General features: G+C 45.9%; 1 protein-coding gene across 1 annotated transcript in view; it reads right to left on the bottom strand.

The window, feature by feature from the left end:
- Positions 1-22,218, bottom strand: part of LOC128885514 (COUP transcription factor 2) — a 102,155-nt gene extending 79,937 nt beyond the window's left edge. The window contains exons 1-2 of the mRNA XM_054139596.1: positions 20,287-22,218; positions 767-916 (exon numbers count right to left, since the gene is read on the bottom strand). Coding sequence (XP_053995571.1) covers positions 767-916; positions 20,287-20,665 — 529 coding nt within the window. The 5' untranslated portion in view covers positions 20,666-22,218. The remainder of the gene's footprint in view (positions 1-766; positions 917-20,286) is intronic.
- Between the last annotated feature and the right edge of the window lie 2,024 nt (positions 22,219-24,242).

Genomic DNA, 24,242 nt, shown 5'->3' with positions numbered 1-24,242 from the left:
TGAGCCACGAAACAAAAAAAAAAAAAAAAAATTGAATTACGGTTAATTTAAAAAAGTCAGGTCCGAAGGGGTTAACGTAACCCCGAAGTGCACCGCGTCGTGGTTATACGGCTAGATCTCGCGTTGGACGTATCGAGCAAAGAACGAAGAACAAGAGTATCGGTGGTATCGACGAGCTGGCTGAAAAAAGACCTCGAGGAGCTCGAGCACGACCGAAACGAGAACGCGTCCAGATATAAATACGCGCACTTGTCCCGCGTTAGCGCGACGAGTTCCAAGGATGCTCGTGCATTCGCGCGCGACGCGTTGCGAATCCGTTGCAAATAAATAGAAGCGTTTCCGCCTCGCTCAACTTTGACCTTACGGACCTCGCTGCCGCGAATCGCAACCGTTGTTTTGTATCGACAGGTTGCGAACAGCACTTTAGCAGAAACTCGTCTCCGTTGCATAAATGTAACCAGCTCGCGTATTAGTAAATAGAATAGGTAGAAGCGAAAGTAACGAGTCGCGACGAACAGCAAAAATGCTGGCGTTTCGACCTAGATGTGTCAGAGAACTTATGGGTGAGACCGTTGTAGTGGATCCTGCATTAGGACTCTCCGTTTCGACAAGACTTCGTGGTGTCGCGATCTTTCTCGCCCATTATATTCATTTTGACAAATCAAGGTAAATCTAAACACCTGAATTCAAATTCTACAATCGCGTTCCTTTGAGATTTAACTACGACCTAATCGGTTCGATACGAGAAAAGTGATTCGGTACATACCTTCCCGTCGCATGCCCATCTTCAGGCACTTTTTCAACCGACAAAACTGGCACTGGTTCCTATGGTGTTGGTCGATGGGACAGTTCCTATTCCCTCGACACGAGTACGTTAGGTTCCTCCTCACGCTCCTCTTGAAGAAGCTTTTGCATCCTGGAAAGAGGAAAAAGTTACGGGTTAAAATCTCGCTTCCATTCGGTGTCCCGTTTCTTTAGCGTTGGACTCTCATTTGCGCAAACCTTTGCGGGATTCCTGGGCATAACCAAGTAGAAAACAAACAAGTTTCTTGGAGAAATTCAAACCGAAGGAGTGAAACGAGAAGATGGCCGCCTTTATTGACTTCCAAAAGTACGTCTACGATTGTGTAATGAAATAAATGAGCTGTTCGGCCTGTAATTTTGAAAGGGTGACGCAATTTACGGACACCGCCAGAGGCCATCTTTTCGAAAAAGGATATTTAACTTTGCGTGTACGTAAAAAGTATTGGCATGGCGCATAGTACACGATTCGGATGAAATTAGTCGAAAATCCATGTCCTCGAGTAGGTTCCTTTCACTTAAATGCCTATCGCGTAATTGTCTAAGGAAGAACCGCGAGGATTGGCCGCGACGTAGCTGGATGGCGCGCACGTGCGCGCCGACGATACCGATTCGATCGAAACGAACGCGGACCAATCACCTTTTAACCTCTTTACCGTGTGCACGATGGCTTTATCTACATATCTGTCACGCGTGCGTCGCGTGCTACGCCGACGCGGCCTAACACAGACCATTGCGCGTCCGTCGTTCGTTAAATCGAATCGCGTTAAGCCGTGTCATCTGTCCCTATCGACGTTGTCTCGTCTTCGCAGCGAACGATCGAGTCACCGTGCCCGTTCGCGCGTCAACATCGTCCTCGCGTCTGTCTCCCTTGCGAAATGTATAAATGTTTCGAGTCCTTGGCGCAAATGACAACACATTGGGTTGGCCAAACAGTTCGCTTGAATTTTAACCCTTTATTTACTGGAGGAACTTTCCCTATCTTTTGGGCAAATCCGTGATAGAGTTGCTCATCTTTCACGAGCAATCCTAGGATTTGTCCTTAGTAGAAGTTGCGCTGATTGGTACCAATTAATTAAAACAAATCCACGTTTTTGCCACGCTTAAAGAATCGCTCAGTCGTAAGATAACTCTTAACTCTCCAATTCGTACGACATTTACGTAACGTACATATTAATATTACGTATATATACCCATGACTTATGTATGTATTTTATGTGTTACTACTCAATAAAATTATATATGCACATATCGTTCGTATGCATATCGAACTTTTACAGTTTCCAATATTCTTTTACACGATTCTTAATCTGAAATTCCTAATTTCATCTTACACGAGGTTTTCTTTTTTATAACACGGAACGTATCCCTAATTTTATCCTACGGTCTTTGCGGAACCCATCTGTTTTTACACGAATTTCTGCTGATCGTTAAGAAGCGAGGTTCATCCTCTGTCTCGCGTTACCCTGTTTCGATTACTCTTTCTCCGTTCGTCTTTTGATGGGTTATCGCGCCACCCTTAGGAGATAGCCTCTTCGAGGAAAGTATTCCGATTCCGTCTCGGTAGACGACGATCCGACAGGACAGGAGTTCGATCATCGGTGCGCGAACGCATATCCGGAACCGAGGGATCTCGGTCGACGGGTCGACGCAACCGCGGATACTTGGAAGCAATTAAAAGGCAATTCATATCGTGCCAACAAAGCGTCCTCTGTGCACGAAACGTTCGATCCAGATTATCGAGAATATTCTCCGTCCTCCGTGCGATTCGCATCGACGATCGCTAGCTCCGTTTCGCCTTCCGTGCCAGCCACCGCATCCCACGTACTTCACTCGCGGCGTTTAAAAGTAAATTAGATAACAATTTCCTGGTTGCTCTTACGTCTAACGATCGACGCTCCCAGTATCGTCTGAAAGTTTCTTTCAGCGAAACAGTGACGTGCCGCGATTATTCGATTATTAAATGCCAATTAGGCCGGTTTCTTGCTTGGGGTGGCTAAGGAGCAGCTCGCGTAATCCATCGGGCTCTAGCGAGGTTAACAATCGTTTATGTTAGGGAGAAATACGATATGCAGTGTTGCTAAGAAGAATGTCGGCAACTTGGTGTTTTTAATAAATTTCTGATATACATTTAAAGTTATTATTGTTAGGTAATTTTAATTGCAATGCATTTGATGTGTAGATGGAAGAAAGATATGGTTGCTTCTATCATTATTGGTGAGATGATTAATGAATTGTCAGTCAATTATATTTTAATTGTGGAGCAAAATAAAGTACAATAATATTTAATGAAATTCATTAGTGACTTCATAACATTAGTGATTTTTTACACGAATTTCTACTGATCGTTAAAGACGGGGTTTATATAGACTTCGTATAGTTAATCACGTAGTAATAAAAAGAAAAATCGGCATTCTAAATTATCGACTTCGTGTGTGAAAACGAACTCATAGGATTGGTACGCGGAAGGAAGAAACCTCTGTGGTCATCAGCGTTGGAGCGACTGGTCGAAAGAAAATGAATTCGAACCATTCGATACGACCTCGCTTCGCGAAGGAAACTAGTCTCCTCGATTTGTAGCGTCGCGGATTTACTAGCGCATATTAACGAAAAAATTAATTAGTTAAGGCCCGTTCGCGCCGACTCGAGGAACCGGTTCCGCAATTTCACCTAGTGCTTAAAAAGCTCGCGATGCACTGACGGACGTTTTATGGGAACTGGATCGTGAATGGTTCGCGGTTATCGGTCAAGGAATTTTAGCCGACGTTGTAAAATTAATCGTCTCGAAGCTGGAATTTTAACGCGATTTTCGGTCAAAGTTCGCTGAATTCCTTTTTCTTCGGACAGTTTTGGTAAATATCGAATGTCAACGTGGATGCATCAGCGATAGTTTAATGTTTAATCGAATAACGCGTATCGACAGAGACCATAATCGTTAGTGGAAATTATTGACAGAGAAGGTAACCATGATGGGAGCACTTGTAATCAAAATTAAACGCGCCTGAGCTTGCAACGGTAGTCTCAACCTTGACCTTTTAAAAAATGTTAAATGGCAAGATCATTTGCTGGAAACTGCACAAGACTATCTCTAGTGTACGAGACTAAGCTTCCTCGTATTGATCCCATTAATAGACTCTGCAATTTAATAAATAGCCTAAAGGTCGATTCAGACTATACAGCACGGACCGTCACGACCAAACATTAAAACATACGTTTTAATAGAACTATTTGCACTTAACCGACATCGACCTGAACGGGACTATCAACGGGAATGGTGTGAATAGTTCCATTAAAACGTGTGTGTTAATGTTTTGTCGTGTCGGTCCCGGTACGTGTCACTGCCGGAACGTGACGGTCTGTGTCGTACAGTCTGAATCTACTGTTAGTCGTAGCGCGAACCAGCCAGGTTCAATCAGTTTGTTTTTAGAAACTGCATCGAGACTGTTTGAATTATCGCCAAATACATAAATTGCGACAAATTGTACCTCGTGTATTAACCTTAACCTTCATGAATTCATTTATTGTATGAAAAAGTGTATTGGATTAACCTCGGAAATTAGTTTTGAATAATTATACTAATAAGTAGGTACGTTACAGTTCAAAGTTTTTACACCTTGCAACAGTTATAAATAAGAATCTAATTGATAAACGGATGCTAAGAGGAATGATATCTAAATGATAACTACTCCAATAAAAACTAGTGAAAACGGTGACCTTACGCCAATGGGTCCTCCAGCGCGGACATAATAAATACAAACGAAGCCGACGTTTTTTACGAGTGGGAACTAGCTTCTCACGTTTTTTCTGTATCGACCCCTTTGCTACTACCTTTCTTATGCAGTTTTTTCTCTTACGCTTTTCTGGGAATCGGTTAACGAACTTTAAATGGTCATCGTACGGTACTCGGATTCTTTTCGGATGAAATGTAAATTGCATCCTTGTATAATTTTGTATATTTATATTTGTCATTGTCATGCGTCATTATAATGAGGCACATCGAGGTAATATACACTTGCTGGCGCAAATACAGCTTAATTAATCCTTTAACAAGTGTGAGACTCGTGGTACAGAATTTGAGTAGGGCATGAAAACCACGAGTCAGACAAGTCGTACGAAAAGGCGCAAGGAATTTTATACCTGATTATGGCATTCACGATTCTATAGTAAATCGTAGGTCAAAGTGTTAAAACATATCGATCTGGTTCACTGACAGGTTTAGTCACGAAAACTGCTCCATATTCCCCTCGATGCTCTGTTCCTATCCTTAACCACTTTTAAGTTATTCTACTAGTTTCCAGGTTTGACCAATTAACTCCCGTATAAAATATCTAGGTGTTGCATCACCTACCCTTCAAACCCATCCGAGGTCTCTCACAACTCTCTTACAACACCCTCGCGTGGCGAACAGTCCCTTGAGCAAATGTTATTTCTACGTCGAGCGAGGTTCGGTAAAAATGTACCGAAACAAAAATATTTGGAGCGCAGAGGGTTAAGGCTCGAGGACGAATGTGCAACGTTCAAAAAATTCACCTGGAATCAACCGAATCACGCTAGACAGTCGCGAGCGACGAGCTCGCGCGGCCATCGCACCGTGGATTTTTCCGGGCCGCGGTCGTCGTCGACGTTCGACTCGCATCCTCGTCGTAGTCGTAATCGTTGTCGTCGCCGATCTTACAAAAGAGACCGTGGGGTCGCCATAACTACAAATTGCATCGTTACACGCAAATTACGCGATTACAGTACGCGAGTCAACCACCAAGAGACACTGCATACGCGCGGGCCGCCTGGCGCGAGAGAAAACGGAGAAATGGGCTCGTGGAAAAGGGAGAACCGGAGGAAGCCTGGCGAAAGACGAACAGAGACAGCCGAAACAACTACTGTTTATACTTTCAGATTGCAGCTTGCACGGCCCTCGAGAACTGAAATTGCTCGCATCATTGAATTTTCATTGCCCCGGCTCGTTCGTGGCCATTCCATTCCGAGTAGTAACGCGGAACACCGTTCCTTCGCATGCTTCCGAAGTATCTTGCGAACGAGCTTAGAAATCGTCGGTCCATCCTCGACCATCAGCGTCAATAACATTTATTCGAGATATCCGCGATCGACTCCGAAACATACTTTCCAGCGACCAACAGCGGACTTATGGCACCGCCAACGATTCCTTATCGTCAGCCAATAAGGCACACGAGTTTCTCTTCGATCGATGGATCACGGAAAATAGCGCAAGTCTCTCCTAACGCACGTAAAACCAGAGGGATGATTGGCGTATCCGCTCTCCGAGTCATCCAGGACGTGTACTCCAAGTCTGAGCTTCAAGGGAGTAAAAGTGTCTTCACCCTAGGTACTTTTGTTACTTTTACATTTTTGAACTTTTCGTCTAGGCCGCTTGATATTCTTCTTCATGTTCGTTCGTTCTCCATGTGTTTGTTAAAATAATTCCTTAAAAATTAAATTTATTCCTTTGTTGTTTAATACATATTAAAATTTACTATTGAAAAACGTTTACGTTAAAAACGAATTTATTTAATCGCCCGAACGGAAAGTCTTCAAAAATCGGCCCGGCACGGAACGTGTTAATATAATACAACTTAACGAAACGGTATGTCACCACCCTGACAGTTTCACAGGGTCGCTGATTACCGAGCAGTAACGCTCAAGGTAGTCAGCGATGAAGAGCGAGAGGAAGCAGAAATTCAGCAGAACATCGCGGGAGGGTGAGCAACGAGTAGACGAGGCAGCGATGGTGGAGGATAAACGGAAGGAAGCGGGTAAGCAGCGAAGAACGCGGCGGGAAGAATCGGTCAGTAACGTTTCGAGTCGGCCGCGTAAAATTAACGACATTGTTATAATTAATTAGCCGTCCGGCGGCGTGTTGCTCGGGCAGAGCGGTGCGTAGATAGCGGCAGGGCTTCGTTAGCGAGATAATTGGTCACAGAGGATGCGTTCGGGATACGTCGCGCTTCGTAATTCTATGATCGATGCATGCCCCGCCGACGCCGACACCGCGTACGTATCTAGACGAATGCGATGCGAGCTGTGCGCACTCGCGTAACGCGCCTCTGCTTCCAAGATCCTGTTGCCGTTAGCAGACGCCGACGGCTAGGCTCTCGAAGGAAGCGAAACTAACGAGTACGACGCGCGGTTCCTTTTCCTCTCGCTTCCTCTTGCGACAGATGGACGATGCGTTCGCCGTCACGACCCTCCCGCAACCCTTTTCCAGAATTTTCACCGATAAAGAATTTTCTCCCACTCGTCAGGGGTGGAAAATAACCAACAGGGAAACAGTCTAAGTCTCGCGTTATTTCTTTTTGGAAGTTTCTTGGCTTCGCACTCGAGTACACTGTTATTGTTGCGATTGCTAGTTTCTTTTTTTCATTTAAGCCTCTATGAAACTCTCTAATGACGAGAATTATGTGGCGTTATATAGCTGTGTACATGATACAATTTATTTTAAATCTGAAGGTTAATACAAAGTGCTTGTTTTTATTTGCACTCGAATACAGATTCATTACAGAGAGCTAACAATTTATACGACTAAACCTTTTTCTATCATGATGGGTGAGTCGTGGAAATAAAATATTTTATTACTACTTTTATTACTACCAGTTTACAGCATCGGAGCCTATTTATAAACCAATGTCGCTACAAAACAATTACTGTAGCGACTGAAAATTTCGTTGAGCACGCGAGAACATCGATTTCATGTCGTATGCGGCAATGAAATATTTTGGAGAGCTCCTTGCAGCGAATTCTAACGGAATAAGTATTATTAATTTAAGATCGTTGCGTTTTACTTGAGAATCAAACTGTGTTGGGACACCCTTCAGAGCAAATTTCATTTAAATGAATTTTCCCTCCTAATTCCACCCTCCCTGAGATGTCAAAGTAAGATGCAGTTCGAGTGAAACTAATTTGCCACCGCTAGTGAGGATAATAATCCCATTTTGTATAGTGCTAGTGAGGATAATGATAAGTTTCCGCTGTGTCAAAAGACCTAACGCGCCCAACGGTTATTGAACGTTGTAACAGCAACAAAAATAAGATACAAGTTCCGCGTAAGCACCCTATACCTCGAGGCTACAATCGCAATTATTAATGGTAAATTATGTACATGCCACGCGCATCCATCCACAGCCTTCGATTCTTTCGACCAACAACACAATATTGAAATTTCAATTAAATTTTCCTACGTTTACATATTCACCAACACGTACTTGTACACTACCACGCGTCGTTTGCGCGTCATGTGCCGATTCCTCATACGGACCGACGTCATCGTGAATTTTTATTTTATGTCCGTATAAACGAGCAAAGTACGAATTGTTATTCAACTCCTAAAATCATTCCAAATAATCCATATTCACAAACTGTTATCGAAGACGACTTAATGCCAGGGCAGAAACGTTTAACATTGAACAAGAGCAAATACGTTTAACAATTAGTAGTACGTGCTTGGGCGGCTAATTGTTTTATTTACTTGGTTCAAACAATCACGCGTCGCCGCTAAACGGAAAGATCTATTTGCACGCGACGAAGAATTCGGCGCGGAGAATCGCGACGCACGAAAACAATACGCCCGTGGAGAATCGCGACGCACGCGCCTCGCGTAGAAATGAGATTAATAAAGATTAGCAAAGTCGGAATAATATAATATGATCTCATTAGACCGATTAGCCCGCGGAGCGGGCTGCAGAATGTCTGGCTTCCTCCTGTACGCGGTGGGGTATGCCAGGCATAAGTCGGTAAGTCCGTAAGTAACCGTAAGACTCGTAGGGAGAACCAGAGACCCCGAACAGGAAGCCCCTTGCGTTGCGGCTGTACCACAGACCGCGAGACCGGAATTAAATTTCCTTTTCTTCTTTCATCCGCGAAACGCGCGCGAGTTCGAGTTCAATTTTGAAGAGAGACAGAGAGGAGAAGAGAGACCCTACGCGGAGGTATAACGTGTCAGACGTCATAGTTGGTCGAGCTATCGATGGCTCGACCGATTTCGCCGATCGGAGAAGGGAACCGTCCCCGTGAGCGTGCTTTCCGCGATCGGCGTTCTTTAGAGGATGTAACGTGACTCGTTTCGACGTTCCGTGTAATTCGCAACAAATATCAGCCGCGTCTTAAACGCTAGTTTACTCGCATACCGCGGCAATTACTATAATTGAGACAATAAGCGTTTTTAAGTAACGTTCGTGCCGAGGCGACGGGCACGAACCTTCCTTCCTTCCTACCATCGACGATCCTCCATAGCCCTGGCAAGGGTTTTCTAATCTTCTGACGGCGTGCTTTGCGAAGCATCGTCGATCTGTTCATAACATGTTACAGAATGTATCCAAACGTGATTGGCAACTCGATCGCTCGGTGGAAGATCTTTCTTCTTACCTTAAACTTAACCCAAAGGATTAAGGAGTGGGATACGAGGAAAAATCCACGGAAAAAGTAGTAGCGGCGAGTCCTCTACTGAATCATGGAACACAAATCTCCAACGCGTCGTAGGACTCGATGACGAGTTCGATTCGTTAAAGTCGTTCGGTTACGTAAAGGAAGTGACTCGATCGAAACGAGCTCGAAGTCTAAATGAGGAATTAACATTATCATCGTGACGCGTGGAAAACATGCATATGTAGGGTACGGATTTCTGCGTGCGCGCGTACCTTCGTGGAATGTTAATCAATTTACATTTTCCTCGGAACGGAACTTTCTCGTCTCGCGCTTTAACGGAAGTTGTGGCATGGGTGCACACGTGTAAATGGTAAAGTCCCGCGCAAATACAGCAGCGAGCAAATACGCCACCACCTAAATTGTCAAAGAAAAAATCTGATCGCAGGCAGGAAAGAACATTTCCATTTCAGTCCTAAATATCAGTGATCGTTGATTGCAATCAGCAGAAAGAGTTGGATAAAGACAGAAATTAAATTAATTTTGTCATATTGCACAGGGATAAATTTGGAAAGCAACTGGAAAATTGAAAAGAGATAAACAAACGCGAGTAAATGCAAGCGTCAGCTCGAAACTCGGACGTAGGGACGCGCAGGTGTGTCGAGACTCGGCACCCCGAGAAATAAGGGGTTACCGCTGTTTGGGACGTAATAATAGCAGGGTGCCGAGGGCGCAGTGCGTAAGGCAATACCATAATCACGGGAATGTTGGTGGGAGGTGTTTCTCCTTCTGAATCGACGCGATCGTGTCGCGTTATCACCAACCTTTTCCACCATTTTCGTCGATAAAATTTCCGCGAATTACCAAGCATCGGTTTGCGTCAAAAAAAAATTCGCACGATTTCAATGATGATGATCTTTTCAATTATGATTTCCCATGCATCGCAGGAATTAAAATCGCGATCACGTTTAACGTCTACTCGATACATATGCAGTGGAAACACGTAAGAAAATTAATGGTCTTGCTTTCTCGCTTGGAAAACAAGATATGTTAGTACTAAGCGCATCAGGTAATGAATTAATATCTGCAGGTGATAATCCATCAGACTAGGTACCATTAGAAAATGACGCGATACGGAAACTAAATTCACTTTCTTGATAAACTTTCCAAACCGTTCTCATTACGTGGCATTAGCGGGACGAGACGATACATCACTTGTGTTGTAATTCTTGCGTTTTCTATTACGTCTATATTTTAAGTTTTTTTTTTTTTTTACACAGAAATGCGAACATCGTAAGCCGTTACCTGAAAGTCACAGAGTGAATTTATTGTAATGAAATTGTTTAAGCTGGACATTTTTTGTTCTCATCTCCATATATAGGTTTATATATTGTTGATTTTTCGTTCTATCAATTTTTGTATATTAAAACAAAAATTCGGCTCATAGAGGGTTAATTAATTATAGACGTACACTTTGTTGCAGATGTCATTTCCCTTTTTCCACACGTGATACCAAATTTAATTAACCTCTCAACAACCTGGGACCAAAATGCGATGTTTACATTTGGCTAGAACAACACACCACTGGAAAATTGAAGTAGCCAGGCTCGTGATAATCAGTTTTAGCCCGAATATCCGAACACGAGTCTCGCACATGGTTGCAGCTTAAGGGGTCAAACCCTGATCAAAACGAAGGTTGAAACCCATAGTAGCTCGTTTAATGGAACTGGACGGTGCAGAAATTTCACTTGCGCCGAGTCAAGTGAACCTGAACGACGAGGATCGACCGATCGCGGAAGAAAGAGCCGAAGGGGAGCGGCGATCGCGAAGGTAGTCGAGGTCGAGCCGCGAACGACTATTGCGCAATAACCAAAGACGAAGAACCTTGTTCCAGACGCGGTACCGCGAATGGGAGGTTCCCCAGCCGCTGTAATCGGCAGATTAATGTTCGTTTCTCGAACTTAATCCCGGCCTGGCCCGCTGGACGGATTCGTCCGGGACAACGCCTCGTTCGATGGTTATTCGGGATCGCCGTCGACTTCGTCGATCGTCGAAGAACCGATTTACGAGCCTAGAAACCGAGACGCCGTTGTCGCGGTTTGTCGAATCAAGGATCGATCGAATTGGAACCACTGACACGTATGTTTTAACACTGAACCTACCGCAACTAATCAAATGACTGTTTTCAAACTTTTGTATGGAGCTCTTGCAAGCAATTGCTTTATGCGTTATTCAATTTAGTTGTACGTAAAATATTTTTCCACTTAACCATCTATGAGCCCGTGTAGCTTTCAGATCACGTGCTAATATATCTACATTTTACCAAATAATTTTATTCAGATTGAATCAGATCGAAATATCAAAGTAAATTCCTTGCAGACAAGTATGCAGACAAAAGATTGGCCCATAGAGGGTTGACTGAAAATAATGCCCTTAAAACTAGCCATTTTCCCCATCACGGTAGAGATAGTTGCAAATAAATCTCAGTGAATTTATAGTTAAGGTCAACGCGTTGAGATTGGTTATATCCTAGTACGCTTCACAAATTCTGTTATTTCCTTCCAGTTGCTTTTATTGCTACTTTCTAATCCACCAATTGCGTTCGATCGCCAAAGCACTTAGAAATCGATCGCGAGTAATCGAACGACAGGCCCACTAGGCAGCACACGGTATTCGTCATCGGTTGGGTCTACCTCGACGGAAAGATCAGAGTTCGTACCCAAGCGAGTCTGTTTCCTCGTACAGTGACGCGGACTTCTCGTACATCGTTTGACTCTTCCGAGAACTTATTCCTGCGACGAAATTTTTATCACTCGCTGTTGCACTCGGTATCGCTGTGCCGATTCATCGACGTCGCGCACGAGCTCGAGCTGGCGATCAGCGTCGATGCAACGCATCGAAAGACAGTCCCGACAAATTGATGATAATTCGCGACCGTTTGACATCGGTTGACATCAAAATCAATTCGTCGTAATAAAGCGATCGCCGACAATCACCGCGATTACGCCAATGAACGTCCAATGTGGAAGGCGTATGCGCCGCGGCGTATCGGCGCATCGATGTTTCTATGATTCTCAATAAAACGGCTCCGTCGATCGTGCCAGCCGCTAACATCGACGCTGTCGTCGCGAATCGTCGCGAATCGTCGCTTCTCGACAGCGTCACGCCGGTAATTAATTTATTATTTCGTTTGTCTTTAATGGATGCTTGAAAAATATGAGTAGCACAGGAATGAAACGGAGCATCGCGGATTCTTTATCGTTTTAAGGAACTCGGAGATTCCAACGCTACGTCGAGTGCGTAAAAGAGTCCAGGTATGAGAACGAAACGAGGTATGCCGAGTTTACGAGCGACAGAACTCGCAGGCTGAAAATAAAGCGAAGCCAATGAGAGCGGGCCCGCGTACGCGCCTAGATAAACATCGTACGCGGCAACCACGCGAGCCTGGATGAAAAAGCACTAAACATTTTATTTCTTCCACGATACTATGGACAATTCTTCGAAACTCAAAGGAGAAAGGAGACTCTGGAAAGGAGAACCTCGATTGCTATCTCGTTAGGTATTTATTTATCTCTAAATACTTATTAGCAGACTGTGGAGTTTATGCAGTTATGGCGTATACTAATTGAAAGTACTTTAAAAACTGAAATATTGCAATGCTCTCAAGTCCAAGGGTTGAAACTACCGTCAAAACTGAAATATTCCAATGCTAACTTAAAAACTGTTTATTATACAAGGATAAAAGTTGTTATACTCAATGTAATAAGAACTATCACTCAGTAAATAAATCTAAAAAAAATGGTTATACAAGGAAGAATCTTAGACAACTCCTGAATCATTCTGGATGGATAGGGTGCACGAATCGGTGAAAGAAATTAACAATCTGCATCGGTGTAATGTCTAAAAGGGCAGAGAATATCTTATCCAAAGGTGAAGACATAGACGTAACTAAGGTTATTTGCGAATTTCCAGAGTCTGTCGATGGGGCCGCTATAATCGTGCTTAGTTCTGTACATAATCGGACCGAAGCAAAGGGCGGATCTCGGTAATCTAGACGGTGTATTCATGGGAATAATACTCCCGAGCAATTCGAGGCAGATGATCTTGCCGTCCGGTAATTAATCCAAGAAGATCGGATCTGAAATTTATCTTCGATGCTCGAGAGTATTGATTCTAAGTGTCCTCGGGATTGGTTCGTAATTATGATGAAATTAGTGCTTCAGTTATTATCAAATTAGATACTGGCGTAACATAAGAATCTATGAAGCTACTTTCTTCGAGTGTGTTCTCGATTCCTCGGTTTGCATTTACGCGTTAAAAATAGAAACGTTGGTGCAGAAACTTTGCAGACGCTGATGACCGCTCTCTATAACGACTGCGTGAGCTAGGCAGTGGTTTGCCATTGAGTTAAAAGACTTAAAGAGGCTCGAGAATCCTTCCAAGCTGATCCACGCCCAAGTCGACCTTCGATGGCCTCTAACGGAGGAACAGTTGCTCTACTTTATAAAAAAGTGCTTAGCAATTAACGTTTAACCACACGAGAAATTACCTTCGTGGTATCGTGCGAAATTTTCTTCAATTTTCATTCGAAGCTATCCGTACGTCAGTAAATTCGGTTACGCAACGTCCCTTTTCCGAAAGATACAGTAAAATTTATGCAACGATAGATCAGACCGCAACAAGGCAGTTCGCCTCTCGCTGGACCTCCAACGATGTTTCCAAGGAGTGGCAGCAACGTTAAAGCAGATGTACTTAACACTAACGAAATACTTTCAAAGAGACCATCCAGTTTTCACTTTACAAGTAGGAAATGTTTCGTTTGGAATAGAAAAATGTTCCCTAGTGTTCTCGTACAAGTAACTTTCTCGCGATTCAGGCCCACTAAACGTCTAGACAGGTCTGGAGGATCTCGCGTCTCGGCGGTTTCGTTCGAGAGATTTTGCGGTCAGTCGCTGTCGAGACCGTCGGGAAGGGACTATAATTAAAGCGACGGTTGAATCATTACCGCGTACCAATGTTCGAATAACGACTTTACGAGGCCTCCGGCAAGGACACGATTCTGTTCGTCGGCAGTAACGTCGACTCGACTCGCGCGACACGCGCCACGCGCCACGGAGTCGCGGGACAGGACATCGCTGGACTGTCATCGAAACAGCTTCATAGGATAAGTTTCCAGTTTCAGCCGGATAACCAGGCGACGATTCAACGGGCCAAGGCTTGTCTAGCGGAGCATTATAACATCATATTTCCAAACGTTCCGGACTATGTAACCTCTTGAGGGACGAATTTGTAGATGTTTGTTTTGTTTTGATCATTTGCACTCGGAGCTATTTCACCACAGAATGTGCAAACAGTCGTATTACATAATGTAACATAAAATTTACTGCAACGATACTTGAGCTTATATGAAATTTTGTACAAAATTGTATACTATTCCAATATGTGATAATGTGTGAAACAGTCATAAGTATGCATTGATAGTTTCTGTCTTTTAAGTTGCAATCTTTTCAGGCTTCCTTGTTTATCTTCACAAATTGCATTACGTCAAAATATGTTCCCACATCTTACTTTCTTATACAAATGCCCTTCGTGTAGACTATTCACTTATTCTTTTTCCATGTAATACAAGCTTATATTTGTTATATATATATATATATATATCTTAATACACGTACCATATTTATTATTCTGTGTAATCACTAATAAATTTTGCCTGGACTTCCCATGTCCCCTCAGAAGAGACATCCGAGTGCAAAGAGTTAATCAAATACACACAATTCAAATGCAATTCAATGCAATGCAATGCAAAAAAAAAAGGTGCTGTCTCGCTGTAACGAGGTATATTTTTTAGCTTTAAAAGGTATTGCAATAGAATTTATAAGGTAATTTCGATGCAAAAGCAAAGGCACACGATTATGTCAATGTGCTTCGAGTGGGTTATAGTTATGGGGTAAAATCGATTGTGAGATGGAGGTGGAAAACAAACTCAGAGTCATTATTATTAACGTGAAATCATTATTTGTCATATCTAGACTGCAAAATTGGGTCCTCCTTGTGTCACTGCTCTGCTATTAAAATTAATATTTGCGCGATAGATGTTTAAACGTCACGGAAAAATTGTTTTCAACGACCTTTCTTCAAGTTTGAGAACGAGACGTCGGAAGTCACCCAGCGGAGCGCCTCGGCGTCTCGGGATCGACGCCAAGGGAAAATCAAGGGGCGGCGAGTAATTAAGATTACCGCGAATAGAAATTATCGCCGGATTAAGCGCGTTATCGCGGTACCGCTAACAGCGAGAGAGTGGCTCGGCTTAACAATGGTAAATATCGTTAGCGCGACTGTAATTGGAACACCAGGGAGAAGAGTCGCCGTTGAAACTCGAGCGTTCAATTAAGAGACGGACTCTTAACCCGCTCGAATCGTACGTTTCCACGCGTCGAATCTTCGTGCTGTCCGAGCCGGCACAAATTGTTGGAAATTAACGAGCGCCAAGGGAGAGGGACGCCCAGATGCCACCGCATGTCCACCGCGTATTATTTTTAGCGGCGTTTTAAACGATAACGTCATCGGCTCTTCTTTACCAGGAACAAAGTATCAAGATCGCGCAACCATGTTATGCACCACACTGTCGCTCAGGAAAACCGAACCATCGCGAAGAGGTTCGATACAAACAGAATGTCTCAGCCTAAACTGGCCCCTAATGCGCATTGGCTAATCTCTCTATTATTCAGGAAAGTTATTGTGAATAGAAAAAGTTTTGACTATACAGAGTGCTTTGACACATAAATTTAAGAATTTTCAAAAAGTGGAGTTAGTGGATCTTTGTATGAAAATAATAAGTATTGGTAAGTTCGTGAACTGATTACAGAGACATGAAAAGTTTTTGGTTAGTTTTTCCGTGGGTTCGTCGAATCACCCTATGGGTTTGTGATCTCCGATTCGTGACCGACGGCAGTTTCTACTCGATTCGCGAATTATCGCGTCTCCTCGCGTGCAAAAATGTCTCTTTATTGAAATCGACGCGTCAACGATCTAAACAGTTTTCGAAACACCGAGTTCTAACAATCTTGATCGACCCGGAACAACGATCGAATCGTGGTAGAGAAAAATTTCGAAGTTGCTACAGTCCCACTTACGAGTATCTATAATTTCAGATAGTTAACATCGAGAAATCGTTTAAGAAGTTGAAATTCATTTCCCGGACAATATCCTTCGACTTCCTTCATCCTTCCTTCATCCTGCCTCGATCCTTCTTGATAATTGCATCAAGACAATTGGTTTCTCGAGTTCAACGACCTTTGGACAATATTTCCCGAGTAACGAATGTCGTGGCGAAAATGGCTCGTAAATATTTCGCCGCGATCGAGCAGTCTCGCGCCAATCCGTGATGTAAATGCTTCGGACGCGCGCAACTTCTACGCTGTCCAGAAGTCGACGTGGCGGTGCTCGCGTTCCTACGTACCGCATACGAAAGCGCGAACTAGTGTAGCTTTCGCGAGGGGGCTGGGAACGAAGAGAGAGACGCGAGCACTCATGAATTTTAATGAGAGTTCGGTAGTCGGACGACCAAGGCGACCCATCAGCGTGGAAAAATATCCGGGGTTGTTACATGCGCCAGAAGAGATCGCAGAATGCACCGGCACGATACTCGCCGGTTAATCGAAACAAGAGAAAAATGAGTCGAATGGTTGGCCAGTGGCCTGCCAAGGCCCGTATACTTTACAACCGCGAATTCTAGTAAAGGTTCTTTCGCGAGTATTTCGACATTGCGATTATTTTCAGAGTATTTGATTAAAATGTCACACCCTTCATCTCTCCCAAAACAAAAAACGCGCGAAGCTCGACGAATGTCCTCGCACGACGCTACATAATTATTCGATCGGGTGACCGCACGTGAAAAACGATTCGTGTTAGCCAAGTGTAATAAATTGTGCAATAAACCGCGATAAATGAACCAAGAGAAATTTCCTGCGAGAGAAGTTCCTGCTTAGCAACATTCTCCTGCAACTGGTAATCAACTATAATCCCGGGCATGGATTACTCCGCTAGATTCTCACGTATTCGTCGATGTATAATATGGACGTAATCACAACCTGCTCTCAAGAAGGACGTTCACGTGCCGAAAATCGATCGTGATTTTTACGTACGAACTTTTAAAGTTGCATAAAAACACTTTGCAAGGTGTCGAAAGAAGAAGAGCGACGGGGCGCAGAGCTTCTAGGCTCGTCGCTCCAAAACTCAACGAAGCGTCAAGGTTTCAGTCGCAACAGGGGTACGCGTGCACGCGAGCGTGTACCAATTTCATCGCGACCAGGTGTCACGCACTTGCTCAGGTATCGAATGCATCGCGAACGACTTCGAGAGGACAATCTTCGCGCCTTGGATCGATGCCGGAATCGGGCATCGAGAAAACTCGAGATGATAATTCCGAAACCGTACAGATTAACCCTTTTGGAATTTTTTCATTTATTCTGCAGTTCACGGATTGTTGTTTGAACGCATTGCGATTCATGTTTTAGCATACTCAAACTCTAGAATAGATCGAAATACGACGTTTTGCTGCTATCCCGATCGATTCCGTTCGCTGGAACACTAGATAAACGTGTTTATGTCGGTCCATGCTGGTCCTTTCGTTCGAATCTATTCGTACGTTTCCCACGAATAATTATAAGAATAATTTTATGTTATTGAGCTGTCAATTGAAATGTCAGCCACCCCTATCTCGCGGAGCTTTCATCGAAACTCACTCTGGACATCGCATTCAGATATCGCGCGCTTCACAGTTTCTTCGCTATCGTCGCAAAAGTGACAAAGATTAGAGTTCGCTGCTCTTCGTCTTCGACAAGTGCTATTTATCTGTCTATATTCTGTCGGGCGTGCAGCATCTATCTACGATGTTCGAACCAACTACTTTCGATCGTTTTCTTTCGGCGGAGGAAGAAATCGTCACGAAACGAATGCGCCTTCGTTAATCGAGAAGCTTGGACGCGCTAAATCACTCGCGAGATATAAATTACCGCTGGCAATCCGGTATCAATAAGGCGTAATTCGGGATAATAGGGAGGAACGCCCGCGAAGAAGGGAGACGAAGGGAGTCGAGTCGGCGTAGGCCCGTGGGAGGATGTATAACTCTTGATTTCCTAGAGAGAGCCCTATAGATTTCGATTAACCTCTGTCCATCCACTCGCTCGAACTCGCCGTGACATTTTTCTTCGTTACGCTGCTCGAGCGCGTCGATTCTCCTATCGACGTCGCATTTCCGACGCGATAGTCGCCGATAAGTAAAAATTCCAAACAACCGTGTTTTTCCGCAATTTGTTCCGCGATCGCGTCGGTTCAATTAAGAGCTGATTCACGATGTACGCCGAGCAGCCATCGAGACAACCCTCGAAGGGGCCGCTAGGCGAGGCAGTGACGGACAATCGGAATAACTCCATGAAAATACCATTCAGGAATGCTTCGAGTGGCAATTAACCGACGGATAGGAGAATCTACCGTAGACGAGCATGTTTTCAAAGCTTCAGTTGCGAAATACATCTTGAAAAGTGTCATGCCATTACCTCCTTCGAGAGATGAGTTCCCCAATAGTGCCAGAGGAACTGAGAATGATGTCCAAACACGTAATAGTAACGTATAAAACTACCAATGCCACCATTATACAAACGTGTAGATTTGGATCAAAACTCAGGGCGTTTCGAAGAGTCGGAGAGGCTATACCGGAAGTATCGAGGAATATCCAAAGACGACCATCGAGTTCGAGTCACCGTAAGCTCCGCGACGGTTTCCTCCTCGACGACCGCTCGAAGGCAGCACGCGAGCGAAATCATCGCCCCGCGACGAAGAAACACGATACAACGGCACACAAAAATGGCGTCTCCGAAATTAAATCGCGCTCGTTTCCCTCATTCTGAAACGTGTCTTGGAAATACCGCCAAAGAACGAAATAAACCGTTCCCACTGTTCCCCGTTTCCACTCTCGGTCGCTCTCCCTTTCAGACTCTGTCCTCGTTTCGCCCACCGCAATTCCTCGGCCCTATTACATCGTTATTAGGCTCGTAACAGACGCGTAAGCGTTCCGGGGAACACCCCGCCGAGTTATTAATGGCGAGTCTTTGTTTTTTTCGCCCGCCGGACTCAGGACGCGCCACTCGATCCGCTTCTCCCTCTTTCTTTGACGCGCGAGCCCCCCGCGTAGCGCTGGCCGCGTGCCCTCTCGACGAGGAATCAACAGACTACTATTTTTTTGCCGATGAGATACAGAATTGCCGATTGGGTGCATCGATTACAGTACCGATTCGCCAGGAAACAGAGGAGACTTATGAGGACTATTTATCATCCCTTGGAGAAAGCATGGGTTAATATGGGACCGTAGGCAAGTTGGTATACGAGAGAAGGTGAGATTTGAGGGTTGCTACGTTGTAGATTCAGGTGGTAGGGGGCATTCCTAGGGGCTCGTATGCGAATGCAACACCTGGTGGACCGTTCCAAGACATGAGGATGATGTTTATTAGCACCTCTGCGTAACGATCGCAAACTACCGCGAGGCGAAAAGGAGATTCGAAGCGAGCCATTAACGTAGTCACGAAAAAGGACGTAGATTGACTCCTCGCGTTTGGCCCGTATCCGAACGTATACATTTTCATCGCCTACTTTGCCTTGGTTTTGCAGCAGGAGTCTATCTCTGAGATTTATTCTTTTTCGGGACCAACTACCTCGAATGCAAATGAAACTATTAGGTCGTCCCATGAGTTCATGCCACTTATTCTTCTGCTACTCAAATTCACCCCTCGACCATAGTAAACATAAATGGTAGGGATTCCAAACGAAATATCACGAGTTTTACTCGTGGTTGTAGACCAATCTCTCGTTTTACAATATTTTTCCACTTTTCTGACATGGTCATTATACCGTCACTATACAAATTTCTGTAGTTTTCTTATTAAATATTGGATTAGTCTGCGGCGCGAACTTATGGGATGACCTAGCGGTATTCCTAATAGCTAAAAGGAATCACGTTTTCCCATCAAGGGGCCGTACACGCGCCCCGTGCGGTAGCGATTTAATTTCCCATCCCCCGATTGCACCGTCGATGGCGAAAGGGTGACGTGCACTTACCCTCGCAGGTGAATTGTCCGTAGTGTTTGCCGCTGCTCTTATCGCCGCAGACGACGCATTCGATGTTGGGTGATTTGTCGGTCTGCGAGCTGCCGGATTGAGAGCTGTTGGCTTGACTTCCGGGTGTGGTGCTGGGCGGTAAGGGGTCCCTGGGCGTGAGAACCGCTCCGGCGGGCACCAGACAGGTGATGTCGTCGGGCGTTTGGGAGGGCGTGAGGTGCGCGGGGGGCATCGGGGGCGGCGGAGCAATTTGTATGGGGCCCGGACCCGCGCCGGAGGCGGCCGCGGCCGCGGCTGCCGCTGCGGCTGCACCGGTCGCAGCCAGGCTGGCCCCGGGGTCCCGCGAGGCCCACGAGGGCGGCGCGGCTACCAACGCCATGGAGGCGGTGGAGCCGCGCGCCGGGAACCCCACCTCCAACGTGGTGGTGAACTCGGGGTGGTGGTGTCCAGTCGACACCCGGCCAGGGAACAACGTCGCTGTCGCGGCCGGGTAAACCACCCCGGCAGTCGCCAGGGCGTCAACGGCTCCTGTCCCGCCTCGAACCACCCTGCCGGTTTCCGCTGCTCGTTCGCGACCACCGACCACCCCGAAGCGGCGGCCGTCTCGCGGACGCTGGCTCGCTTCTTCCTCGGGCTCGAACCACCCCGCGATCTTACGCTGATCGAATCGCCCTCTCGCCTTGGATATCGTTCCTTCCGTTCTTTCCTTCGTCTGCTCTCCTTACGCGCACTGTTACGCGTGCACTAACTCGCTCGCGGTCCGACGAAATCCTCGCAGCACTATTCCTCACTCACTCGCGCACTGCTTCGAGTCCCCGCGACTTCGAGATCCCGTCGTCCCGAGCCGCATCGTGATTCACCCACCACCGAAGCAGCCTCCTCTCCCGAGGGCGACACGGTCCCTCCGCTAAGGATTCGGCCAATTTCCTAATTCGAGCCGTCCACTGCGAGATCGTGCGTCCTTTAATCGAACGACGAGTCACTCGCGATCACTGTGGCCGGTCGACGGACCGACCGATCCGAAAAACACGCGGCAAACGCGCTGTATAATCCGCACTTCACACTCGCGAGCCCGATATCCCGCCGAGAAACTGGGGAACGCGTCTTTCTCGTGTCACCACCGTGTACGCTCGACCCGGTCGAGCACTCGCCGCGAGAGATCGAGATCCAGATCGGGATCGAGATCGCGCGCGCTAGATCGGCGTATCCTCGCGACGTTGTATCCGCGGTATCGTGATATATCGACGCTGGGCGGATGCGCGGTGGCGCGGGCCACCGAGACACAGGGTGGTGAGGGTGTGCGCGGTTCGCGCACTGGAGGGTGGTCGAGTGGGTAGGCGGACGGGGGAGGAAAGAAGCGTCGGAGAAAGGGAAGAGAGGCGCCAGAGAGAGAGCGAGAGACGTCGAGCGGGTTCGATGGGAGAGAGGAAGCTCGCCGAAGAGAGCGAGATCCACCAGCGTAGGAGGAGTGTGTGAGAGAGAGAGAGACGGAGTGCGCGCGGTCCAGTCGATAAGCTGCGCGTGTGCCTCTATGTTCCCGAGCGTGCTCGTGCCGGCACAAGCAGGAGTAGGAGAAGTGAGGTGATACTCGACTACCGCCTCGTCGATACGACTATTCTTGGGGCCGACCAGAGACCGACTGCCGACTAAGACGACCCCTGACACCGACCTGCTCCCTACCACCGCGAACTCTCTCGCGGGTTTCTCGCGGGTTTCGCGAGTTGCCATGACTACCGAAGGTGGGGTCGAGTCCCGGGCGCGCCCCGATGCGCCTCTCATTGGCTGCAGACCTGCCCTACCCTCGCGCCCTCCGACCCCTCTCCTGTCCGTTCAGACCGAGTCGAGCGTCCTTCCGTGACCACTTTTCCGCTGAAGAGCTGTATGCACGTTCTCTCCTTCCCTTCCCAGCCTTCTACTTCTTCCCTTTCGCTGCTTCGCTCACTCTCTCGCTCGCTCCCTTCCTCCTTCGTTCGCCACCACCCCTTCCCTCGAACTCTAGCGGTCAAACGCGCGATCCTCTGCCTCTCGTTTCCTACTCTTTTTCTCGTCCAGGGTTACCAGGCGTACCGATTTTTTGATACACCCGTCGAAATCGAACCAGTTTCGCAGACGGGCCGAATTACTCCGCTCTTTGTCAACGCTTTTCCATCTCGTAAAAGCTTTTTAAAGGGACGCGATCCCTTTTTTTTTTTTCGCGCGCACGGTGTATCGCGACGACGATCAACGAAATAGGTTGGTACAAATGCTCGTCGACGTAGCGATCGATGATGCACCTTGGGATCGTTGACGTCGACGGAAAGAATTTCGAAGATAATTCAACGCGATGTGCTGGAAATGTATTTTTATAGTTACGTTGCATCAAAGGGGGTTGATTCTCGTCGAAATTACAAATGGATACATGGATGAGAAACGGAGCATGTTAAAATAAAACGATTGCGTCTACTTTCTTAGAAGATCGTAAACCGTACTCCAACTTGATCATATCGAGTTTCGAACATAGTTTCCCCCAAAATTTTGCTCCTAAAATTTGCTCGACGTTCGGAGAACCTACCCCGGGTATAATACCGAATTTCAAAAATTGTTTTGTTGACTTTCAGTACCGTGGAAGTGTTACAAAACATCGTCAGACTTGATCATTTGTCAATCAGGCTGCTCCAAAACGGTGGTTAAGCGTCGTAAGGGTGAGATGGCCAAATCTTCGATTTTTATACAAAACTGAGCCAATTTCACTTTGATCTCAAGATTGATAATCATCTGGCTACCGGTGGACCACCGGTACCGCCCCATACCTCTTCGATAAAGGGGTGGTTCTCGAGAAAACTCTTGTTGGAAGGAAAGTCGATAGTCCGAGTGAGTCGTAAGTGTCGAAAAAACGAAGACTGGTTCGTGGTTTGGTCTCGAGACGATAACCGAGCCGTTGCTCGTCTTTCACGGATTTTCTTCGGTTTCCTTGGATACTCGGACGTAGTCACATCCTAGGTGGAAGGTAGCCGGGAAACGACGAGGGAAGAGAGGTCACGGGGCGAGGGCGAGGCAACCAATGGGGACGAGGAGTCAAGTGGGGCGCGAAAAATGGGCCGGGCCGGCTTCATCCACCCCCGAGGCTAAGGGTGAGGGTAAGGGTGGCTGCGGCCGCGGAGTAGGGTGAGCCGACAGCCTCGAAGACGACGGGGCCGTCGACGCAGGGTCAGTCAGGTCGCAGGCCTGCACCTCTGCACTTCCGCACCTTTGCGCTTCCGTGCTCCAGTGCTCTTTCGCTTTTGCCCTCTGCTCTTTCCTTCGCTATCTCACACATTCTCTCCCCTTTGAGCGGTTCGTTCGGAGACAAGTTCAATTTATGCTATCCGCTGAATCCGGCGCTGCGAACTCGATGCAATAACAACGCTGACTACGATAGCTATCGATTCCAGTATTCCCCATCTATGTAATTATTTATTCCATTCAGTTATTAATTAAAGCGTGTAATCATATATAATACTTATTACACTAAAAGTTCTTCATAAATAATGCATTGTTATAGTACTGTAGCTATGATTAAACATAGTTCCCGAGGGGCGTTTATTTATTCGTTTCTTTAATTTGGGGAAACTTGTGCTTCGTGACAGGAAAAACGAAACGAAGAGTTACTTATAATATCGAAAACTAGTAACGTTATATCAACGATAGAAAATTGGATCGCAAAGTTACATATTCCAGTGATTCTCGTACATGTAATTCAAATTCAACTTAATACTCAACGAGTAAGAGTTAAGTATTTATCTTTTCTTGTCTTTGCGACCAGAGTCTTGAATTTGTTTCTATTCCACTGATTTTATTCCAGTGATTCTTGTATATTTAAGTCAAATTCAAATTAATGTTCAACGAGTGAGAGTTAAGTATTTATCTTTCGAATTTTTTTCTATTAACACTTCGGGCGTAGCAAGTAACGGCAGTGGAACGAAATCTTTGCGTTCTCA

Source organism: Hylaeus anthracinus, unplaced genomic scaffold (assembly GCF_026225885.1).
Source record: "Hylaeus anthracinus isolate JK02 unplaced genomic scaffold, UHH_iyHylAnth1.0_haploid 11981, whole genome shotgun sequence".
Lineage (NCBI taxonomy): Eukaryota > Metazoa > Arthropoda > Insecta > Hymenoptera > Colletidae > Hylaeus > Hylaeus anthracinus.
The sequence above is the reverse complement of the archived record's forward strand: the minus strand, read 5'-3'. Positions and strand labels throughout refer to the sequence as shown.